Source organism: Lepisosteus oculatus, chromosome 22 (assembly GCF_040954835.1).
Source record: "Lepisosteus oculatus isolate fLepOcu1 chromosome 22, fLepOcu1.hap2, whole genome shotgun sequence".
Taxonomy (NCBI): domain Eukaryota; kingdom Metazoa; phylum Chordata; class Actinopteri; order Semionotiformes; family Lepisosteidae; genus Lepisosteus; species Lepisosteus oculatus.
The window spans coordinates 1,933,181-1,956,759 of NC_090717.1; the positions used below are offsets into that span (position 1 = coordinate 1,933,181).

Below are 23,579 nucleotides of genomic sequence, written 5' to 3' on the forward strand. Positions count from 1 at the left end.
TAACTCCCTACTCTTCTCGAGAAATGCCCGGGAATCTTTAATGACCACTGAGAGTCAGGACCACAGTTTAATCTCATCCGAAAGATGGTGCCCATTACAGTATAAAGTGTTCCCCACCAGTATACCAGGGCATTAGGACCCACATAGACCACAGGGTGGGTGCCCCCCACTGGTCCCACTAACACCAATTCCAGCAGCAACCATAGCTTCCCAGGAGGTCTCCCATCCAGGTACTGACCAGGCTCAATGCATTTTGCTTATCTTCAGTGGAAAGCCAGTTGAGAGCTGCAGGGTGATTTGGCTGCTGCCCAGATCCCTGCGGTACTGCACTAATTACATCTGGAAAACAAATCTACTGATTTTTCTCATTTAATGTTACCTGTTTTTTTTCAGGGTAAAAAATATGTAACGACTGGTACGTTTTCTGGATGAGCCATTGAGCTCCATTGGGGATTCAATGCAAACAGTGCATACATAAAGTATATACTGTATACTACAGTTAGCACACTAGGCATTGCAGGGGGGCATGGCGCTTAGTACTGCTGTGTCACAGCACCCTGTGTGTGGAGTTTGCATGTTCCCCTCTGTCCATTGGTTTTCCTTCCATGGTCTGAAGACATGCCATCATGGGCCTAAGTGAATGTGTACTTCTGTAAGACCGACACCCCACCCCAAGTGCACTCTTGCTCCGTCTTGTGCTTGCTGCTTCGTGCTTCTTGGTGCCTCAGGATAAAAGTCATAGCAGAAAACATGTGGAATGCATGCTGGAAGACATGCTACATAATGCATATTCACATCCTGATCAGACCGATCTTAGTCGCCCAATACATTCGATTGTTTCTAATATTTTGGCCAGAGGCTGTATGCAGTTGTCTAGTCCAACAGTGGCATGCCTTCTTGGACAAATGAGCTATTTGGATGTCCAAAAGCTCTCATTGTGCGTTGGAATCGTAGGAAGTGTTGTTTCTGCTATGTGAAGGAGTCAGCAGCAATGCCACACACAGAGCTCAAGACCGTCTGTATATTACCTGTCAACATCAGAACAGAGCTTTTTATAGAAAGCTATTACCCCAATAACACAAGCTGCAAAAGAACATTGCTTTTAATTTTGTAACTGAAGTAGGATTCGTATCATTCAGGATATCCTTCTGAAAACAGTGATTCACTCATTTATTAAAAAGAGGTTCTGGAAACCTAGCTCTACATTCCCTCGCACAAGTACCAGGAAATCAAAGTCAGACAAACAGACATCGTACATTCATTAGCTTACGACAGCACATGGCACGAGGTTAGTCATTATAGTGACTAGCGAGCAGGAAGGGCAGCCTCACGACACGATTTTTGCAAAACTCTCGCCCATGGCAACAATTGGTGGTGGTGGAGGGGATCCCCATTACCTGTAAAGCGCTTTGAGTGGAGTGTCCAGAAAAGAGCTATATAAGTGTAAGCAATTATTATTATTATTATTATTATTATTATTATTATTATTAACACGACGACTTGCAGTACAAAGTTCACAATTTTATGCTTAATTCAGAATGTGTAACATTATGCGATGCCATCAGTTAATTTATTTTGTGACCAAGATTTAATAACCGATGTAATAAATTCTAAGAAAGCATCACTTAAAAGGGGAATTTTTTAATTTTTTAAAGAAATGGAGAGAGCCTGGGGTCAGAGCGCATTTATACAGCGCCCCTGGAGCAGTTGGGGTTCAGGGCCTTGCTCAGGGGCCCAACAGAGGAGGATTCTTTTGGCAGCTGCGGGATTTGAACCGGCAACCTTCCAGCCACAGGCGCAGATCCTTAGAGCCACAGAGCCACTGCTCCGCCCCAAAATTATGTTTAAGACCTAAGTTGAGATGTGCATTAAATATGGTTTTATGGGTTTTACAACTAAGAGCAATATCTCTATTGGATTAAAAGCGCTTTATTCACCAGCCTGCTTGTTTACAGTGTAATTGGGCTGCTTCAGGTCAGCTGATGTTTTGTTGCCTCAATCTGATTGACAGAACATGGCGCTATGCATATCTGGAAATGTAGTTTATTTCGTGGTGTAAATCGGAGGCTTTTTAATGTGATTTGGCACGTTACAGTTTTAGTTTTATTGTGGTTTGAAATGCACTCGTCCATGCTGACTCTTTCTAACCCCGAAATAGAAGAAAAGTCGCAGCTCTCCTTTCAGACCCACACACACTCACCACAGCCTCAGCTGAAGCTTCAGGAAGGAGATGGAGCTGGGGTACGGATAGCGCACAAAGGTGAAATATTTCAGGATGTACTGAACATGCAGAACAGCAGTAATATATGCTCACACCCTGATCTTGGTGCTTGCTGAGGTCTGAGGAGTTAGTTGTGGTTCCAGTCCTGGTACTGGAGACCCACACACCTGTCAACTCTTGGTCCAGCAAAGTTGTCAGCTGCACCATTGAATCTGTAATTGACTTAATGGGACTTAAAAGGATTAATTTGAACTGTGTGGCTGTTTTCAGATTTGAAACCGACTGGAGGCAGCCTTTTAACTATGTTCCCCAATTTAAACGGAATCAAATGAAAATGAAAAAGCAGCTTATTAATTTAATTAAGGCTTCAACGAAGTAATTAAGCTCAGCTGGAATAAAAAGCAGCAGGCGGCAGCCGCCAGGACCAGGACTTGGAAACCCTGCATTGGATTGTGGCTATTTCTTATTATTCTTATTTTGGTCACAGGCTGCATGCATGAAACCGTTTTGTTTTTTAAATACAGCTGTTTTAGGCAATGACAACCACATCGCTTTGTACAGAAACAAGACTTCCCTTGTACTTCTCTTCCACAGCAGGGCTACACATGCAGGCGATTGATTGCTCGAGTCTGCTTGGCAAGAGCAATCGCTCACAGAACCACCAGCAGCCATTTCTTCTCGCTTTGTAACTGCCATTATCTCTCAGGCAGCCTTATTGGCTATTAGCCTGCATTTTGAGATTTCTTCCCCTTTAATTCTGCATACAAAACCTGCCTTGGCTAATTGTTCTGTAACCAGAATGACAGCATTTATAATTTGGAATGTCTTCTCTTTCGGCAGCTCTACTCTTATTTTCTCCTGCACAGCATCAAATTAACATCTTTAAAAAAAAGAGTTGTCACTTGAAAAGAACTCCTCCTCCTTTTATATTTCCTCCACATGCAAATGATGGCTTGAGATGTCAGTGTGCGCGATATCCCCGTCTTGTAAGTATAGATTAGGAGAAAAAGCAGGAAGAGCTCGTTCAAGGAGGGGAGGGGGAACTTGATTCCATGAGTTGTTGAACACAATAAGGCTGTTCCTCCATTACAATGAAACTGTGCTAGTGTCTGACCCACAGCTATACCAACTGGACTTCCTGATGGTCATTAAAGAGCTCAACCTTGAGCAGAGTAGTATTCTCTGTGCAAGATAAGAAGCCCCGCTGACACAATAGACCCCACTGGCTTTTCCCCACAGTCTAAAGTGAAACTCAAACCGGGGGACACAGATGAAAATAGCTGGCAGCACAGTTTAAACTGAGAAGCAGATGCAGTTCTTTACGCAAAGGGTTGTGGGGGTCTGGAACAAGCCGTCACGGGACCGAAGCTGATGCCCTCATTGCTTGGAAGAAGCCAAGGTAGGATGTCCTTGGATGTATTGGCAAACTACCCGCTGTGCTAGATGGGCTAAAACTCTTGTCTCTTGTTTCCAGCTGTTATGTCTTGTTTATTGTGATGAAGAGACTAGGAGCACCTTTAAAAAAAAAAATCTGTGTGGGAGGGGAAAAAAGGAATCGCAATAACGCATCAAACAAAACTGGGGTACAGTGTTTATTTATTGGGGCTTCCCTGGGTTACATGTCCTTGCGGAGATGAAAACACTACAGACTGACATCAGCGATTCAACGGGGCTTGGCTGTAGGCCACCACAGCAGAGGAGTGAAATCTGCCATTGTGGTAGAAGAAAAGACCTTGAAAGTTAATTCTGTTACCCTATACAGCCATTAGTTTGACTGCTGTAAAAAAAAAAAAGATCTGATCTGAGAAACCAACCCCCGCATGCGGTTTTAAAAATAAAATAGGATCCATTTCCAGCTACTTGTACAATCCTACACCCAGAACAAAACCCAGGAGAGCCGTTGTTTTTTTTCTTAGTGAATTCACAATAAAAAGATATTTGAAACATACTTACATAGTATTAGTTTAATACATGGAAACAATTTATTTTTTTTAAACAAGATTAATATTCACTAGGAACATAACATTCATTGAACAATAAAAAAAAGGCTTACATAAAACATCCAAAAGAAATAAGGCCAAAAACAATAATTAAAAAACAAAACAAAACCAAAAAAAAAGCTAAATCTTTTCACCTTTTCAATATAGAACAATCACAAAGCTGTGGCAATATTTTTTTTAATTACATATCTGTGAGAATAAAGATTAATTTTAAAAGGAATAACTTGCAATCACAACTGATCCCCACCTAAACAAAGCTGCGCGAGAAATCTTGTTATACAAGACTAAGAAAGGCACAAAAACAGACGGGTTTGCACGAGAAGTCTGCAGAAGCTATCAACAGTATTTGCAATGTCCCCATGGGACTCGGATATCCACCCTGTCCGTCCCTAAAGGATTCCAACATTCAGACCCAAACAGAGCAGCGGTCACTAACTCGGCACCGACAGAGACGTGAGCGCATTCCACACAGCACAGCGCAGAGCAGCGCCCTCTGGTGTCAAGAAAGAACAGCGCACGAACAGTTCATCAAAAATACGCTTCCTTCCGCAGTACAGGAAGTGCCCCTCGGGAAAAACTGAGGACTTCCTGCCTCACCTGAATAACGTGGGCGGGCGCTGCCCAGCTTGTTCAATACACGGTGAACTGCAGCACAGACCCGATAAGCACACATTTCTGACAACCATTATAGCGGAACAGCATGCCGACTCTTGCCGCTTGTCAAATGCGAGATATTTCTCCCATATCCAGTGATGTAAAACTCCACTTAACCGATTACCGAGTGGCTAATACATATATAAAAATCAACTTTCCACTCCCCCCCACCCCGAAAAAATAAATTGTGGAGCATAAAACACACATATTAAAATCAGTTATCTTTGCGAGTCCTTGACATTTAATTTTTTTTTTTGTTACAGGAGCTTTAATTTCCGTTTTTAAACCACAGAACATCGGATACAAATCTGAAAGATGCGAAAAAAAAACCCACCCTCCACTATTACATCTACAATGCACAAGGTAGGGAGACACATCCCAGAATTCGCCCAGTGGAAAGCTCAGAGGAGTGTGGCACTTACACAGTCTTTGTATCGAGAGCTTTTAACAGTCATGCGAGGGCACAGTCTTTTGTTACAAGGCAAGAGAAAAAACTCACCACAAAGGGAGAAAGAGAGGAGGCACTGCACCGGAAAAAAAAGATTTGAAAGACAAGAATGTCTAAGCCAACTCCAAACTGCACAAACCAAATCCACAGATACTAGGCCTGAGCCGCAAGAAAGAGAGAGAGAGAGAACACATCGTAGTTAACGCATGATCGTGTGCTAGTGGTTAGGTCATTTTCTTTCAGCTTTGCTAAACTGGAAGTTATACAAAAAGATTGCGTCTGACAGGGCAATACACTGAAGGAGACAGGCTCAGTCGAGCTTCGGAAAGCCTGCAGCACAGACGCAAGAAGGACCCTTCCTGTTCAGTGCTGGGTGAAGATATCTGTGCTGTTAGACTGACAAGAAATGAGGACTTCCAGGCTGCATAACAACACTTGGGATTTGAGAGTCTGACGTTGAACCCGACACAATCACCGGGTTCTGATGAGACACATTCAGGCGGCAGTTTTTTTGGTGTATTTAAAAAAAAAAAAATGGTGGCAAATCATTATTTGTGGGAAAAGATCAGATGCAAAGACCAGGACAGAGACATGAAATCGAAGGAGCTTGCAGGACACGGTCGGGGGATGGGGGGGATTTAACATCTGAAACTGGGGTATGAAAGGTGCTAGATTGAGCATGCCCCCTTTGAGGGGGGGAGGGGGGACAACAACTTCAGAAGCAACCTTCTTTGCATTGACCAGAGTGAGAAAGAAGCGCACACTCATCACAGCCTTGGCTATTTTCTTGGACTTGAAGTCATGGGTTTTCGGTTGTTAAAAAATTGAGGAAAGAAATGCACTCGTGTTTGGGACTAAGAGGGGGAGAAAAAAAACCTGTCCTGTACTAGGACTACATGGAGATGAATGCAAGGAGCTTTGGGAAAACAAATCAGTGTTGATAATTCAGCGCTTGATTAGCAAGGGCTTTCTGACCAGGTTCTTCGAGACCGCTGGGCCACAAGCCTGCCCTGCACAGCTCTAACAGCGCTCGAGCCCTTTGCGTCTTTAACACGGGAGACGAGGCGTTTACCGAACGCGCTGCTCCCAGACGCAGCGGGGGAAAGACGCCTCGCCTGCGAAAAGTCTCGCCTGCCCCCCCCGATTCGCTTTCAGATCCAAAAGGGTGCCCCCGTTTCCCCGAACGTTACTTGAGGAAGTCCACTCCCAGCCCGACGGGGAGTTTCCGTCACTCCCCGAGCCCCCTCACCCCACCCCCCGACCTCCGCAAACCCCACAACACCTCCTCGGGCGCCCGCCGCGTCCGGAAACCGGCGGGGAGAGAACCCGGCGACGCTCGACACAGGCTTTCGGCGAAACGCGCTTCTGTAACAAAACCGTGGCCATGCAAGGGGACACCAGCAGCAGCAGGGGCGGCGGCGGCAGTCTGAAGTCCACACACAGCGGAGGAAAGTGAGAAGAAGGGAAGGGACGTAGGGCAGGGCCCCACTCTGCTGGACAGACGCCGGCGCTCTTTCGGGGGGGGTGGTTGGGGGGGGAGGCTGGATGGGCAAGCCAAGACGAAGCCACAGCACATCGTTGAGGAGAAGCTGGAAGGAGGAACAACAGCTTTGTGACAAGAGCACTCCGGGAAAGGCTGCAGGGGAGAGAGAGAGAGAGAGGAGAGAGAGACGGGAGCACTGTTAGTGTCCTGGGATTCAGGCGGGGAGGGGAAACTCGGGGCTGGAGATATTCCGTGGTCTGTCATGAAGCACGATGCTCTTTCACTGGATCTCCCCTTCCAGGATGCTGGAGCGATCCTGCAGGTGGTAGGGTGGAGAGAAAAAGAAACTGCACCTCCGACTTTCAATTCTGACCTCAGTGTAAGGCAATGTAACCAGGCGACAAGGGGGGGGCACAGGGATTGGGAGCAGTAGAGGCTGATGGATAGTTCGATGCTACATGTTGTGGTACTTGTGCCCTGTGGTCTAGTGTAGTGGGTTGGAACCCTGACCACTGCTCCACCCTGCGGTCTTCAGGGGTGGAAGGAGTGTCTTGTGTCACAGAGAAAATGGCTCTACAACGGATAGAGTGGGAAGTCTTCTGGAACACTCACACACGGACTGTGGCACAATGTACCTGTTTGAGAATTAGGACCGGTAGCCGGGCTGGAACCTGGCTGTTTCTTCAAAGATCAGCTCCTTCAAGGTCTCTTTGGGCAGGTCGTCCAGCTCCATGTCAAACTTGAATGGCGCCTCTGCCACAGGCTGGAGGAGGGAGAGGAGAAAAGACTCAGATTCCGAGCGCGTCCCGTCTCCGAGATTCGGCACTGAAAATCCGCGATGGCTCGGAACAGGGCCTGAGCCTCCCCACATATTCTTACAGACAAAAATAGGCCCGTCTGAGGGCCTCCCAGGCCAGGGGAATGACATGGAGAGAGAGAGAGAGGGTGCAGATACTGTTTATCTTAATTCATTCCTTAAACTTCTATAGCTCTTTTCTGGACACTCCACTCGGAGCTCTTTACAGGTCATGGGGATCCCCTCCACCACCACCAGTGTGCAGCCCCACCTGGATGATGCCCCAGTCCTCTCCCCACACACCAGCTCTCAGTGGGGAGGAGAGCAGAGTGATGGAGCCAGTTCAGAGATGGGAGTTATTAGGAGGCCATGACTGGTAAAGGCCAGGGGGTAATTTGGCCAGGACGCCGGGGTTACATCTTCCAAGTGCTAGATCTGCATGAATAAAACCCGTCTTGCCCAGACGCTCAAGTTCAAGAGTAGATTTTCTATTAATCTATTTGTCTGGATTCTCCAACAGTCAAGTAGTTAACAGAAGCCAGCACGGTTTAGATTAGGATCTGGCAATCCGTGCTCCATCTTGCATACCTGTATCGCATTTCCAGAACCTCACACCCGCAAATTAAGCATGAAGCCACAGAAATCCACCCTACCTCGTCTGTTGGGTCATAATACTGCTCCAGATAGGGGTGGGCCAAAGCCTCCTCCACCTCAATCCTCTTGTGGGGGTTGAAGGTCAACATCTTATCCAGCAGATCCAAAGCTAGGACGGAGGGAAAGGGAAGAATCTGCAACTTGAAACTTGCCAAAACAAACCCAGCCCACCGAGCAGACTCGACGCACGGCAAGTACCGCACAAACGCCACAGCGCTCGTCACGGGCGCGGGAAGCGACTTGCTGAGACCTGCTCTCACAACCCCTCGTCACACCATCCCAGGAAACGCCGCAACCCGAGTCGCGCGGAAAAGTCATTGATTCAAAAACGAAACGGGGGCTTGTTTCTGAAACGCAGCAGTGCATTTCAAACCGAGAGCAATTATATTATTATTATTATTATTAATTGCTTACACTTATATAGTGCTTTTCTGGACACTCCACTCAAAGCGCTTTCCAGGTAATGGGGATCCCCTCCCCACACACCAGCTCTCAGTGGGGAGGAGAGCAGAGTGATGGAGCCAGTTCAGAGATCTATTGTGCGTCTATTGTACTGTGCACGTCCAGAGAGAATAAGAATCTTCCTGTACATGTGCATACGGCAGATAAACTCCTCTTCCTCTCTAGGGGATCAACTAGTTTCCAACTACTAAATGAGGCAGGGAGCTCACACTTTTAAGGATGAGTCCCATGACTCCAAATACTACTGAAAAGATTGAAGAATCTTGCTGTCAACAGAATATTTAACATCCCTTTTAAATGGTGTTCCTCCATTTTACTCATGGCTGTACGCATAGAGGGGTGACGCAGTGTTTAGTTTTGCTGGCTCACAGCCCTGGGTTCGAATCCGGACCTGGGGTGCTGTCTGTGTGGAGTTCATGTTCTCCTCATGTTCATGTGGATTTCCTCCAGGTGCTCTGGTTTCCTCCCACAGTGCTGGTAGGTTAACTTACTTCCGGGAAAATCAGCCCTGGTCTGAGTGTCTGTGTTTTTCTTCCTGTGTCAGCCCTGCGACAAACTGGTATCCTGTCCAGGGTGTGTCCTGCCTTACACTTGCTGATGGATGCATCTAGATCAGATTAAACTGACCACTGGGCCTTTATATTATTCATTTACCCTCCTCGTTTTGTAATTTTTCTTATGCTCTTATGTGCTAGGCAGTGGCCACAAGTGTTACAGCTCTTCCATGTCGTTTTTTTTATTGTACAAAGGAAGTTGGTCACGCAGTACGCGTCTTTTATCTGGACGTCTGTGACCCTATCAGAAGGAAACACAAATGCCTCGGCCTCACGGCGGGGAAGCTCAACAAGACCGTTTCCTACGCCGCGCCGCGGCTCGACGGGACGTCAAGATGCTGACCTTTGGGATCCGCGTTGGGGAACAGTCGGTTCCAGGGGACCTTGTTCCTGAGCGGCAGGGACAGCAAGTAATTTCTGGCCTTAATGTTGATGATGCAGTTGAGGTCCTCCTGAGAAGGAGAGCCCAGAATTCCTGTAGGAGCAGCGGATGAGAAGAGACGGGAGCTCACGGTCAAACCTCAGAACATCAAAGGGCGACTCCTCCTTTCGGTGCCATTTCCACGCATGAAATGGAAAAGGCAGCAGACGGAGGAGTGGATCATCAGCCTTGGCTCTGAACAAGCCTGGTTCGCTCAGGAAGCCCACATACATTTTTTTCCATCATATACTCTTTAGCTAAACACAGTGCAACAGTTTTTTTTGTTGTTGTTGTTTGCTGGCGAGGAGGAAATAAAGGAAACGTTTCTCGACTACAAAAACCAAGAACTTCCAAGCATGTTGCGCGCAGAGCTTGTGGCATCTTCGATACAGTTCTGGCTCCCCAGATGGCCAGTTCTGTAGCGCTTAAAACACGACTTAATTAAAATACAGCCGGATATAAGCCATCAATTACGAGAATGTCTACTTAGCAGCATCGGGTTCACAGACAGAAAAGCACCCTGTGCGCTCGTTATCGAGACTGCAGTTCAGGATCAAACCCCGATGCCACGAAAAACATTCTCCGTAGCTGCTAACAATTCGCACAAAACACTAAAGGTTTTTACAACGTAAAACAAAATATATAGACTGATACTATATTTCCGGCACACAGGCAATATATCAACAAGTATTTCAACCTGGAAAGAAATGTTTTTGCTCACAGTCTACCCACAGGAAACCTGATACCACTAACAGACCGAGGGAGATGAGAACACGCAGCACGGTATGCAGCCAAACGGCACCCAGCAAGCCAGGGACCCCAGAGTGTGGGCCGTGGGGTCCCCTGCTTGACGAAGGCGACAGCAGAATGGGCTGCACTCCAAATCCAGTGCAGATTGATCCATTTCGGGTTTTAAAAGCTGCAGACTATCATCCAGTCTAGCAACCCGATGCTGGTAAGTTCAAAATCAACTCGCCTTTGCACAGGAACGAAGGGACGCAGTCAAAACATGAAACATAATGCGCGTCTCGCTTCATCAGCGGTATTCCTGCTATGCAACAGGGGATTTTTTTGTTCATCATCCTGCATGCGAAGGGGAAAGAAAAGATGACAACAAGCCGTTTACCGAGAATGTGGTTGAGCTGATCCAGATAGTGTTTTCCAGGGAAGATGGGCCTGTTGGACAGCATTTCAGCTAGGATACATCCCACGGACCAGATATCGATGGATTTGGTGTAACCCTGCAGGCACAAACGCAGCTGTTACAGCCAAGCCAACAAGCGGGCGATGCAAACCGAGACACTGCGCCACTTTCCCCAGTGCTCTCTCGTAACAAAATCGCCAGACCGCTACTGCAATGTGACTGTGCATCCACAGAACCTTACTGAAAAAAAACAAACAAATCGAAAATAAAAATACTTGCAACCATCATTCATGATGGCTATATTAGCGAATAGGCAGGTAATGGGCTCATTACTACCTCCCAGTTGTTAAATACAGCCGAATGCATTCTGGACTGATGCAGACCAAGATACTGGGCATAGTACTGCTGATCCAAAAAAACCTGCTGCAACAGGAACTCTTCCCTTGATAACATCACTACCACTCTGTAGTCAGAGATGCTGCTGAATAGCAACTTTCACCAATATCTGCAGAATTCCTCGAACTTTGAAGCGCAAAAACCATTTTACAGGTTCAGGCGTCTCGACACTAAGATCCACAGGACCGGAGCAGCTACCTTAAAACAATTTTACGGTCGGGAGGAAATAAACTTGTAACCCTGTGGACAACAAACTGCACATTTTCTCTCGCGCTCGGTGTATGATGGGAAATGCCAGTTACCACCCAAACAAACATCTGCTTAACGGGGACAGAGTTTGGAGACCCAGTGACGTCCAACACGAGCGATATCACAGCTTAAGCCTACAAAATAGCATTATCATCAAAGACTGAAAGACGAAAAATAGCAGCTATAAGGGCAAGTCAACTTTCCGTGGGCAAAAATCAGCCCCACAGTTTTTAACTGCTCGACAGCGAAACGCAATGTAACAAACAAGTGGGGATGATGAGGAAGTGAATGTAAAACTGATATTAGGAGGCACTTCTATGCACAAAGAGTTGTGGGAATCCAGAACAAGCCATGTTATTGAAACTTCGGCTACTTTCTAAGATACAGGTGCATGAGATCCCTTAGATCAATTAACTACCGAATTCCAAACGGACCAGATGCTCCTCTCATTTGAAACTAATGTTCCTGGACGTGGATGATGCTGGGGTTGCCGAACTCTAAGCAGCTGACAACACTGGAACCAGTCGCGATGGCAGTGGAGGGAGTGGCAATTCCCCACTACGACATGGAGCCCTTCACAGCAAAAAAAAAAAACAGGCGAGGAGCCCACCTTGGAATTGAGCATGATTTCTGGTGCCCTGTACCAGCGCGTGGCCACATACTCCGTGAGGAAGCCAGTGTGGTCGTGATCGGGATCGGCGACACGGGCCAGGCCGAAGTCACAGATCTGCCGGGGAAACACATCACAGTTAGGCTTCTCTCCCCCCAAGCGCCTGTCCATCCAGCGCACAGGGAACAGAGCAGCGGAAACGCTCCGAATGCCAGCAAGAACCCAGGTCGGCACAGGGAGAAATCCCTCCAACGCTGAATCCAGGCTTAACGGGAAAGGATCAGGCCTGATCCATTTTTTTCTGGCGTTTCAAATCGGATTGTGAAACCGCTCATCCACATTCGTATATAAGCTTGAACCTTTACAAGGCAGCATTTGCCCAAATGTGGAGAAGCAGCACTTTTATCTGAAGGCTTGATCTGAACAAATATTTCTGCCTTGGACCCCCCCAAAAAAAAATGAACCCCCTGCAGTCTCGTTTTTATAAAGACCTTAAGTCTGAGGTCCACCTGCGGAAGAAAGGGTACAGAGAACACCTGCACAAAACAGCTGATCACTTTAACAGAAAGAGCAGGAAGCAGACCTTCAGGTCGCAGGTAGTGTTAAGCAACAGGTTGGAGGGTTTAAGGTCGCGATGCAAGACATTGGCAGAGTGGATGTATTTGAGCCCTCTCAGGATCTGGTATAAGAAGTAACAGATGTGGTCGTTGCTTAGGTGTTGCGTCTTCAAGAGCTTGTAGAGGTCGGTCTCCATCAGATCCTGGACAATATATCTGTGAGAGCACGCCAGTTAAGCACAAAGACTTCAGTGCAATCAGAGACAAATCGATGTTCGTTTACAGCAGCGATTTTCGTCAGCTCCCACCCCCCATGTTCTAAAGTGGCAAAAAAAAAATTTAAAAAGGCTTTCACTAGATATGGGCAGCAGGTAACTGTACAAAATTAACTTTCTCTCCGCAGTGAAGCTGCTGTAATTGCTTCTAAGATGGCAACACTGGTATTCACCAAGAAACAAAACCCTATTTTTAGGTTTGTGATGCTGCTGCAAATTGCACAACAAAAATGTCTTTTCCTCTTTTTTTGTAATCTAAGGAGGTCTTTGGAATACTTCTATGTTCCCGGGTTGCGCAAGACTCACTTCTATAACAGTAACTGGAGGCTCCACCATGTTTTGGAACAAACCCCTGAGCAGGAAATTATTTACCCCTGGCTTAGGAAATCTCCACACCCTGAAAACCACGCTAACACCTGAAACACACTTAGGCTCCCACATGTCCCCCTGAAACTCAGGAGCCCACAGATAGCCCTCATCATCATTCCCCGCACCCAAGCTCCAACTCGGACATCATGGAAAAAAAACAACAATTTTTGAAGCAAGAAATTGCATTTTCTTCCTGAGCCTCCTATCTGGTATTGTATTGAAATGGACACAAAAGAGGCTGCAGTAGTACAAATTAGATCATGCGGTAGCTGCTGTTATGTTCAAAAGTGCTATTCAAAATTGCCGTGGCCCAGTTTCAGCAACAGCCTGAGCTGGCAAGCGAAAAAAAAAACGCCTACAGGAAGTTGAGAAAACACCAAACGCGCGTGGTGATTCTCTGCCAACAGCGATGCAAGCTAAGAGGCCGCCGAGCTCTTTCACTAAACCTCACGAAATCGGCGAGGTTACCGATGCCGACTCCGAGCAACAGCGACAGGCTGACCGTTCTCTAGACCCGCCGATTAGCGGATCAACCGAAGGATTGTTTTTCGGCCATATCTTTTCTAGAACCCCCTGATAATCCCAAAAAGGACTGCAATCACAACACTTGTAATTCTTCTGTCTGGACTTGAGGCACCAATGACGTCGCAGCTGTATAAAGTTGTTTGTTTAAAAGCTGCTTTCGTGAACACTGCGTCCTTGCGATTCTGACATGATGCCTAGACTGCAGGCAGCTACAAGCTTTTGATAACAGGAAGGCGAGAGAGGAAAGTCACCCAGCTGCTGGAAGAGGGGGGCTGGAACACTGTTATCTGGCTGTAGAGAGAGCTCTGCCAGGGCAGGGCTGCGTGGTGCCTTAACTGAAATAAAGGAGGAGTGATCTCTTCTCCTCTGTGGTCTGGACTCTTTTCCTCGTCTCCTGAAGAGGGGTTACCTTCACAACGCAAGTGACCACCACACTGCTCACCAATCACCAGACCCACGTTGTCAACGGCAACGAACGACGACCTTCCTCTCCTTCGACGTGGGCCTCAATAAACGAGGGCCCTTCACTCGAGAAAGCTCAGGGGTGGTTCGGCGGGGACGGAGTTCAAAATCTCGCAACCTGACAACCCACCCCTCGCCCTCCCGCGCCGCAGAAATGAAACCCTGCGGGTGCCCACTTTCGCTCCGGCTAAACGCTCGCTATTACAACAGGTTCCCGGGCTGCATCCCGGACTGCCCTTTATAATTAATAATAATAATGATTTCTTACACTTATATAGCGCTTTTCTGGACACTCCACTCAAAGCGCTTTACAGTTAATGGGGATCCCCTCCACCAGCACCAATGTGCAGCCCCACCTGGATGATGCGACGGCAGCCATAGTGCGCCAGAACGCTCCCCACACATCAGCTCTCAGTGGGGAGGAGAGCAGAGTGATGTAGCCAGTTCAGAGATGGGGATTATTAGGAGGCCATGATTGGTAAGGGCCAATGGGAAATTTGGCCAGGACGCCGGGGTTACACCCCTACTCTTTTCGAGAAACACACTGGGATTTTTAATGACCACAGGGAGTCAGGACCTCGGTTTTATGTCTCATCTGAAGGATGGCGCTTGTTTACAGTGTAGTGTCCCCGTCACTATACTGGGGCATTAGGACCCATATGGACCTCGGGTTGAGCACCCCCTGCTGGCCCCACTAACACCTCTTCCAGCAGCAACCTTGGTTTTTCCCAGGAGGTCTCCCATCCAGGTACTGACCAGCCTCACACCTGCTGAGCTTCAGTGGGCTGCCAGTTGTGACTTGCAGAATGACATGGCTGCTGGTAACCTTTATGCGACCCCGGGATCCTCCCTGAAGTTCCAGCTGCCCATCAGGAGAACGAAGACACCTTCAGGACAGCAGGGGGCGGGGGGCACCCCAAAAGGATACACATCTTTCATCTGGTCGATGGACGGGGCGCGGATGATGTCGTTGATGCCGATGATGTTCTCGTGCTTGAAGCGCAGCAGGATCTTGATCTCGCGCAGGGTCCGCTGGCAGTACGTCTGGTGCTCGAACGGGCTGATCTTCTTGATGGCCACCCGCACCTTGTTCTCCTTGTCGTACGCCGAGCTGGAAAGGAAAAGGACAAAGGGGGAGGTGGGAGGGGGCTCGCCCCACACGTGTCGCGGCAACAGTCGGCTCCCGGTGGCAGGGGGTGGAGACTTCAACAGCCGCCGCCACCGGACCTGCGTGTATCCGAGAAGAGGGGCGATTGACCTTTCAGAGGCCAAGTCTATCAAGTCAATAAAGTCCGTTCTAATAAACTAGAAATACAGAAACGTTCAAGATTTGGGAAGAGCTAATAACACAAATATCATCCTTTGTTTTTTTTTTGCAAAACAGAAGAATGCCTTGTTGCAAAAAACAAAGGCGGTATGTATGGCAGAACACGTGAAACTGCAGATAAGTGATCTCCCAGCTGAAAATAAGCCCTGGAAGACCTGTGCTGAAAACCTGGCATTTCATACATTATTCTGCTTGGCATGCACTTCAAAATGCATCTTTTTCACTTTCTTTCCAGGTTTTAAATTGCTTCCTTTCAAGATCATTAATTGGCTACCGAAGTAACTTCCAAGTCCTTTGCAATTTCATCCCATCCACTTTCTAACTGCTCCTCCAGTTCAGGGTCTCGGAGGAGCCCGAGTCTATCCCAGCACTCCACAGGCGCAAGGCAGGGTACACCCTGGACAGGACGCCAGTCCATCGCAGAGCGCACACACAATTTCCCCCTAATCCAGATAACCTAGCAACATGTTTTGAACTGTAGAAGGAAACCAGAGCGCCCAGAGGACACCCACATGAACACGGGGAGAACATACAAACTCCACACAGACAGCACCCAGGCCCAGAATTGAACCCCGGGCCACAGCGCTGCCAGTAAGCAGTGCTGCGCCATCCTGCCTCCTCCCTTGGACTAGAACAAAGAAAAATCAGTATTTTTACTGGCTCATCAGGTTTCTGGTTTGCACACGTAGGCTTGGTTCAGCCATTAAGGGTCACTATAAATACATTAACCCAAAACCCTTCTTCTGCACCCCGTAATAAAATTCAGACATTATGCATTAACTAAGCACTTGTGCTCAGGTGCCTTTCCTCTTTATTCACTTAATTTTTTTTAAAAGGGTCATCCTACTCTCGGCTGATAGCTGGCAGAAGCACAGCTAAAACTAGCTCGGAGATCGGGAATCCAGGTGTGTTCCTGTGGATGATGCTGGCCGCTTTTCTGAAAGCGCTGCCTATGGATTGATCAGCTCTAGATGAGAAACTTGCTCGGACTCCAGCTCTGGCCACTCCGCACTGGCTGCCAGGTAAAAGCAAGACTGATTTCAAAAACGTACTGCTAACATATATATTTGTTAGTGACCTAGCGCCTGGCTGCATCACCCAACTGTAACAGAAGAACACTCCTGTGTGTCACTGATCATGCTCTACGTCTCTTCGAAGAGTGACGAGTCATTTTGGAGCTAGAATGTGAAATGATCTCACCCAGGCAATTCAAGAATCTGAAAGCTCTTACGTTTTTTTTTTTAGGTTGCCTAAAAATCCCTTCATGGCATGGCAATTCATCATGGTCAAGGCTGTGTTTTTTGCGGTCAAAAAATATTAATCAAGAACTGCCTTTTCCTTATGTTTTTACTGTATTTCTAACTCTTTACAAATTGTGTGCATTGGACTACGTTCCATTTTGAGTGCTACTCAAATAGAAGATGAGCTCAGGCCTGGACAGGGGCCACTATCAACAGCATGTTGCCACAGAGTGTTAGAACCGTCATGAAAATCTGCAATTCGCCAGCGATCGGACGTAAGAGGGACGAGCTTTAAGCCTAGAAACAAATGAGGGCAACAAGAAAAAGCCGATGGTGGCTGATGCTGTGCAGCGCCAGTAGGCTGTCAGAATACAGTGGAGATACGCCTTTTGGAAAAGGCCAGATTCTCCCCCTCTTCCACCATCATGCTCTGTCCTGGGCTTTAAGGTTACGGCCACCTGTCCAGGCCTGGCAGTTTGTGCTGAAATAAAGCCACGATTAGAATCCCCGAGCAGTCCGTGCCAGAGGAGTGAGGGCACAGTGGCCTTGATTGTGCCAAAGCTGAAGTTCCTCAGAGTTGAGTCATTTCCAGGACTGGGGCTTTACTGGCCCACACTTAAAGAGGAGTCAGAGGGCTGGAGCCAGGCCTGTAGCTGGTGCCCCTCTGTAGTGTGGGGGGCTGGGGGGCTGGCACCCCCCTGTGCTCTCACACACCCCCCTTTACTCCCTTGCTAAGGGTGTTACTGGCGTGACCAGCGAACTACTGCATAAGGCAGTAGGGTATGCTGAGGGTAATGGCGTAATACGAGAGGCACAGTGTCTTTTCCTCAGGCTGGGACGAGAGATGGGCACCAGCTCTTTTGAACTTGCGCCCCCAGCAGGATTGGAAACCGTTCCGATTCTGGCAGGTGTGGGGGTTTTCGACTTGTTCTGGGGAAGTATTTGGACCTGGACTTTGGAAGAAATCTGGACAGAATTAGACCTGGCTGTCCAATCCTACCCAGGATATTTCTTAAACCGTAGCCTAGAGCGAATCTCAGTTTCTGGCTTATCCCCGCCAGCAGTGGAAGCACAGCCTGGCCTCTCTGGACAGCCAGGTCTGCCTGTGTCCAGATTCTGTGTCCAGGCTGTGGTCACTGAGCCTGTCCTCTCTGGGCAGCCAGGTCTGCCTGTGTCCAGTGTCTACGGCCAGGCTGTTGTCACAGAGCCTGTCCTCTCTGGGCAGCCAGGTCTGCCTGTGTCCAGTGTCTACGGCCAGGCTGTTGTCACAGAGCCTGTCCTCTCTGGGCAGCCAGGTCTGCCTGTGTCCAGTGTCTACGGCCAGGCTGTTGTCACAGAGCCTGTCCTCTCTGGGCAGCCAGGTCTGCCCATGTCCAGTGTCTACAGCCAGGCTGTTGTCACAGAGCCTGTCCTCTCTGGGCAGGCAGGTCTGCCTGTGTCCATTGTCTACGGCCAGGATGTGGTCACTGAGCCTGTCCTCTCTGGGCAGCCAGGTCTGCCTGTGTCCATTGTCTACGGCCAGGCTGTTGTCACAGAGCCTGTACTGTATCAGGACCTGTTTCTCCTCGTCTGTCAGGCTGGTCAGATACTGGGCCAGTGGGTTGTCTTGGCGTTGCAGTCAGTGTTGTCTTGGCGTTGCAGTCAGTGTTGTGTTGGCGTGTGTGTGTGTGTGTCCCAGCTGCAGCCCCTCTCACACTCCCCCTCACTCTTCTGTTCTGCCATCGCTGCTGCAGGGCTGGGCAAGTGCACGACTACAGCGCTCCTCTTAATCTGCTGTTTTTATTCATCCGATTCTTCCTCCACCTCTTTTCTTTTCCTTGTCATTTTTCAACTGCGGCTTCCATTGACGCCCCCGCAGCGAACTGAACAGAAGTCACCCAGTCAAAAAAAAAAGTCACAATGCACGAAGGAACAGACATTATGAGTCTGTAGTGCAGCGTATTTTCAAAGCATCAATAAACAGCTATAGTATTTCCATTCAGAGCCATTTTTCAAAGGAACAAACAAAGAACTCTACACGTATTGTATCAGTGTTTCAAAAAAAGGATTTACATGTTTATGAACTGCAGCCCTGTGTCTTATTGTCACTTATTTAGATCATTGATACCTTCCTAACGTCCATCAATGATACAGATTCTGGTAGACTTGGGAAACTACTCACAAAGGCAGATAATACGAAGACCTGCAAACACCCTTGAAGCTTGTAAAAATAAAAGACCCCAAGTTCAAGACTAGACAAACACCTGGCAGAAGATGTTCAATGTATGATACACAGGCATCAAAAATATCAACAGATATAAAATAGTAAACAACAACACAGGCTAATAATGAGAAAGACTGACGTTAATGTTGACATACCGTTTACGTCTTCTAGACACTGTGGGGAAGCATTAAATAAGACAAATGCTGGAGTCTAGTTTAAAGTGCAAAAATGAAACCAGGGAATATTCAAAATGTATTAGATAATTCAGAATACTGTGTGCGACTGTGGTCGCTGCGTCACAAAAAGATATTCTCTTCTTCAAGAGAAGAGCAGCCAGATGCATTCCTGGGCTTAAGGGAATGTCTTACACTGACAGTACAAAAGAGCTGAGCATTTCTAGTCTTGATCAGAGATGACTAAGCGGGCGTTTGATCCAAGGACTCAAAATCCTCAAAGGCATTGGGGATATCAACCCAGTAGAATTATACAGAATTAACACTGAAACCCGAACCAAAGGACGCAAGCTGATGCTACAGAGAAGTGTATTTCAAACAGAGCATGAAAAGCACTTCTTTACACAAAGGGTGGTGGGAGCGTGGAACAGGCTCCCTGGCCACCCTTCCAACTCAAACTTTCTCCCTCGGGAGATTTCGGCAGCGCCCTGCCCCAGAAAGAGAGGACCGTGCAAGGCCCCCCATGGCAACGGCCGGTCATAACCCGAGCCCATACAGCGGAGCGCGGCAACTCTTCCAAAACATTCACACCTCCTACGTCACACAAGGCTGTCACAAGTCTCCCCGCACGCAGGGAGATCACAACCCGAGACGTTACTTCAAATCCTGCAGCGCCGGTGAAGAGGCTGGACATCGGGACTGGACAGGGCCAGTCTCTGGAGAGCACATTCCACAGGGAGCACAGCACAACCCCTGGGACTGCCCTTCCTGCACCGATCCCACAGCTCTTTAGGAATTCCTCCTGACCCTACTGTAATCTGGACAGGAGTGTACTGGTGGTCACTACTAAAAGCTAGGAGGCTTCTCTCTCTCTCTCCAGAGTCCCACACATCTGCTCCTCCTGAGGCATGCTGTAACTCACAATTTGCAACAGTTAATCCCTAAACCAGTACACCCAACCCCTGAGCTCCTGCAGCGGAATAAACTGTTTAATACGGCACCTTTAAAAGTCGCACTTGGGCCTGAATCCGAGAGGCAGCAGGACTGTTCTTTGCATTAGCGTACCAGGGATCACCTGAATTTTTACTTCATTTCAATGATTTTGCCTTCAGCTCTTAAACCCCGGACTCAAAATCATTCCGTGATCGGAAAGCTGCCGCCTCTCGGTGAGGGCAGGGGGAAAAAAAAATAAAACGCACTCATTCGGAAACAATCTGCTTTTGCAAAGCACAGAAAATAGACTTCAAACGTTTAATGAACCATCAGGGGCTTTGGCACTGTTCTTAAAGGCGCTATATAAAAATAGTCCATAAATGCACTGGTGCGAGAGTTTGAAGGGGGCAGAGACGCATGGGACTTGTACAAAGCAAAAGCAAAAAAAAAGTGGGCTACAATTTATAAACGTAACCTCCATTTCTTCGCAGAGTGCTTGATCTCGAGCTTCTTCAAGGGATGTGGAGAGCACAGGAAGTTTCCATCTGATTTACAGTAAGCAGAAAAAGGTCAAGGGGAGCGAGAAACTAGTGAGAATTTGTGCGATGGCCAACTGGTGCATGAATAAAAAAAACAAAACAGCAACCAGTCAAACTCAGAAAGGAAAGCAGTCATACTTTCCAGAATCTGCCCGACTAAACGGTACAAACCAACAAGATGGCTTTTGTCTGAACAGCGAGCTTACTGCAGACAAGTTCAGGACTCCTTTCCAGCCAGCTGTTTAGAACTCGAAAAGGAGAAAGGGGAAAAGACAGGACTCGTATCGCAGAAATTGCATTTCGAACGAGAACCGACATGTTTGATTCCAGCATACAGCATGCTGAAACCGACAGCATCTGTTGGGCTGCAGCGGACTGAATCACATTTGCTCGAGTAGGTTAAACTCGAGTGCATTGTGTAGGCGTGAAGGTTTTATGTAAACCACAGAAATATCCTGTCTCTTTCTGTCATTCAATTCAAGCTGCTTAAATGTAACAACAACAAAAAAAGCAATTTCCAAACAATTTGGAAACGGGTTTAGAGTTCAGAACCCGCTGAAGTGTCCAGAAGAGGCAGCGCAGTCGGGGAACACACAGGGGTGAAATCAATTGCTTTTGACACCTTTTCACCGGATCTGGGCGAAGAAACCAGGACAGCGAGAGGGACTCCATCTCGCTTGCGCTGTCAGACTGAAGCGCCACATTTCAGCTCAGCAGGAGGAAGTTTCAAGACGTTGCACAAGCCTGACGGGAGTGCAAAACCTCACCCAGGCCGGGGCTCCGCGGAGGGAGACTCTGACTCAGCTGTTTGTGGATAACGTTTATGAAAACAAGACCTCCCCCCACGCCAAACGGTTTGAGCTCCTTCGTCTCGGCTCCTGTCCGTGAACCGCGCTCGACTTCTGCTCTACTACGAGCGAGGTGCATCATCCCCATTAAATCAAGTGCTTCAGAAATGGGGACCCCCCCCCCCACACACACACACACACGGGGGGGGACCCCCCCAACCTGTCAGCATCAGCAACAACGACCCGAGGTGGAACCCGGGTCGGGAGACGTTTGCTTTTCTTCCCCGACCCTAAGGAAACGTTCAATTAAAGCCGTATAACGTATATATATTTATTCATCTTTCCTCCACGCCGTGCCGTGGAAAAAAAGGGGAGCCGTCTGTTGAAGTCGGGGAGATGGCTGCCCGCTCCCCTGCCCTGCTCGAGTCCTGACCGAGCGACAGCGCCCCCCAGGAGCCGTGGGTCAAGAGCTACTGCCCCGTAGTGCGCCCACCACTTCCCCGCAAGCAGAGACGCTGCCATTCCTTGCGCCTCGGAGAGAGGCGGCACACGTGAGCAGGTGGCCATGTTCAGAGGCTCGGCAGCTCGCAGGATCCACGGGCTGCACGCGGACTCCAGCCCTGGTTGCCCGAGCGCAGCGTGCCTGCAGAACAGCTCCGTCAGTCAGGGAGTGAACACAGGTGGCAGATTTTAATGACATGGGCTGCAGGACACGCAGGGCCTAACCTAACCCCTCTTGCTGAGGCTAAGGGGAGAGGAAGGTACCGTTTCTGCCTTTCGGGGGGGTGGGGGGGGGATGAGAGGATGCCGGAGTCGCTCTTTGTGCTCCACTTCCACATTTTCCCCGTGAGCCGCTGCGTTACCAGGGCAACCAGCAGCCAGGGACAGAGCTATGATTTAAAAGGCATTACATAAAAAAAAAAAAGCTAAACGTCTCTATGAATAGCCACCATTTGAAGCATCTACTAATTATCGGCACGTACTGCACAAGTGCTGGTGCCTGCTAGCTCAGTGCAGGAGAAGAGCAATGTGCAGGTCAGGTCACAATGCCTCTCCAAACCCCAGGCACCGAGCCGTTTCAAATTCTGCACCCAAGGGACATCTTAACCCTAGAGAGGTCACTTACGCCGAACCCCACCGCAAACGGGAGATTAATTAGCAAACGGTGCGCTGGTCCAGGCTTTGGGAAGAGGAAATGTCAAAGAACGCAACACCTTATAATCAACAACGCAGGGCTCCACTGTCAGGTGCCCAAACAACAGCCAGAGAGAGATTTTTCCCATCGGCAGGGCTACGTCAGCGGGCAATCAGACAGCTTAGGGAGCTCTGTGGGGTTCAAACTCGAAATTACACCGTCTGAGGGACGAGCCTCAAATGAAACCTTTGAAAAGAGCCGGGAATTGTTTTTTTAAAAACACATCTGGAGAACTGTCCTCACAGAACAGGTCCCGTTTTAAAAAAAGAGTCAGGCTTCTTCTGCATTCCTTAGCTTTAAAGAAATCCGCCACATGAGCGCATTTCGAGGGGGAGCAGAGGACTGGGCCTCCTGGCTCGAGCAGCGCCGTCCATCAGCACGGGCCCGGTCTGGTCAGGCAGCCTCAGCGGCGGCGGTTAGAGACAGGAACAGCTCTGTTTCCGCGGAAACTGGCTTCAAGGCTTCGGGCCTGCACTGCGTGGGGGGGGGGTGGGGGTGTAGGAGGGCGATTATGCAAGCTGTCGAGCTGTCGAGAGAGCCAACCTGCACCTCTGATTACACCCGGCTGCACAGATCCAGATTCTGCGTTAGGTCTTATAGAAGACTCCTGCTTTTCTCCGACGTACAATCCAAGACATGCAATGAATGGTTTCTCTGCAAAACCGTTCTAAAACCTCCAAACTGGGCAGCTGCACTCTGCTGCTGGTTCCTGTGTGAACCGCCGAGAGGGAGTTTTGGGGCTGCTTGGCATCACAGAATGTGAGAAAATTCAGAGCTGGAATACCTGGGAGAATTTAAAGCAGCACTCCTCTTAAACATGAAACAGGACTGGCAAAAGATGGAGGTGGTGGGGGTTGAGAATGTTAGTTTCTTTTTCTTTTGCAGAGCACACTACCAAAA

General features: G+C 48.4%; 1 protein-coding gene across 3 annotated transcripts in view; it reads right to left on the minus strand.

The window, feature by feature from the left end:
- Nucleotides 1-3,800: 3,800 nt before the first annotated feature.
- The window catches only part of mapk1 (mitogen-activated protein kinase 1), a 28,790-nt gene continuing 9,011 nt past the window's right edge, over nucleotides 3,801-23,579 (minus strand). For 2 of the 3 annotated variants that reach the window (XM_006640106.3, XM_069182216.1), the window contains exons 2-9: nucleotides 15,209-15,391; nucleotides 12,676-12,865; nucleotides 12,093-12,209; nucleotides 10,820-10,934; nucleotides 9,616-9,747; nucleotides 8,256-8,365; nucleotides 7,442-7,569; nucleotides 3,801-6,959 (exon numbers count right to left, since the gene is read on the minus strand). In XM_006640106.3, the coding sequence (XP_006640169.1) occupies nucleotides 7,453-7,569; nucleotides 8,256-8,365; nucleotides 9,616-9,747; nucleotides 10,820-10,934; nucleotides 12,093-12,209; nucleotides 12,676-12,865; nucleotides 15,209-15,391 (964 nt within the window). In that variant the 3' untranslated portion in view covers nucleotides 3,801-6,959; nucleotides 7,442-7,452. Of the gene's footprint in view, nucleotides 7,123-7,441; nucleotides 7,570-8,255; nucleotides 8,366-9,615; nucleotides 9,748-10,819; nucleotides 10,935-12,092; nucleotides 12,210-12,675; nucleotides 12,866-15,208; nucleotides 15,392-23,579 lie in introns of all 3 variants that reach the window. The other variant, XM_015365932.2, reaches the window with a different exon arrangement.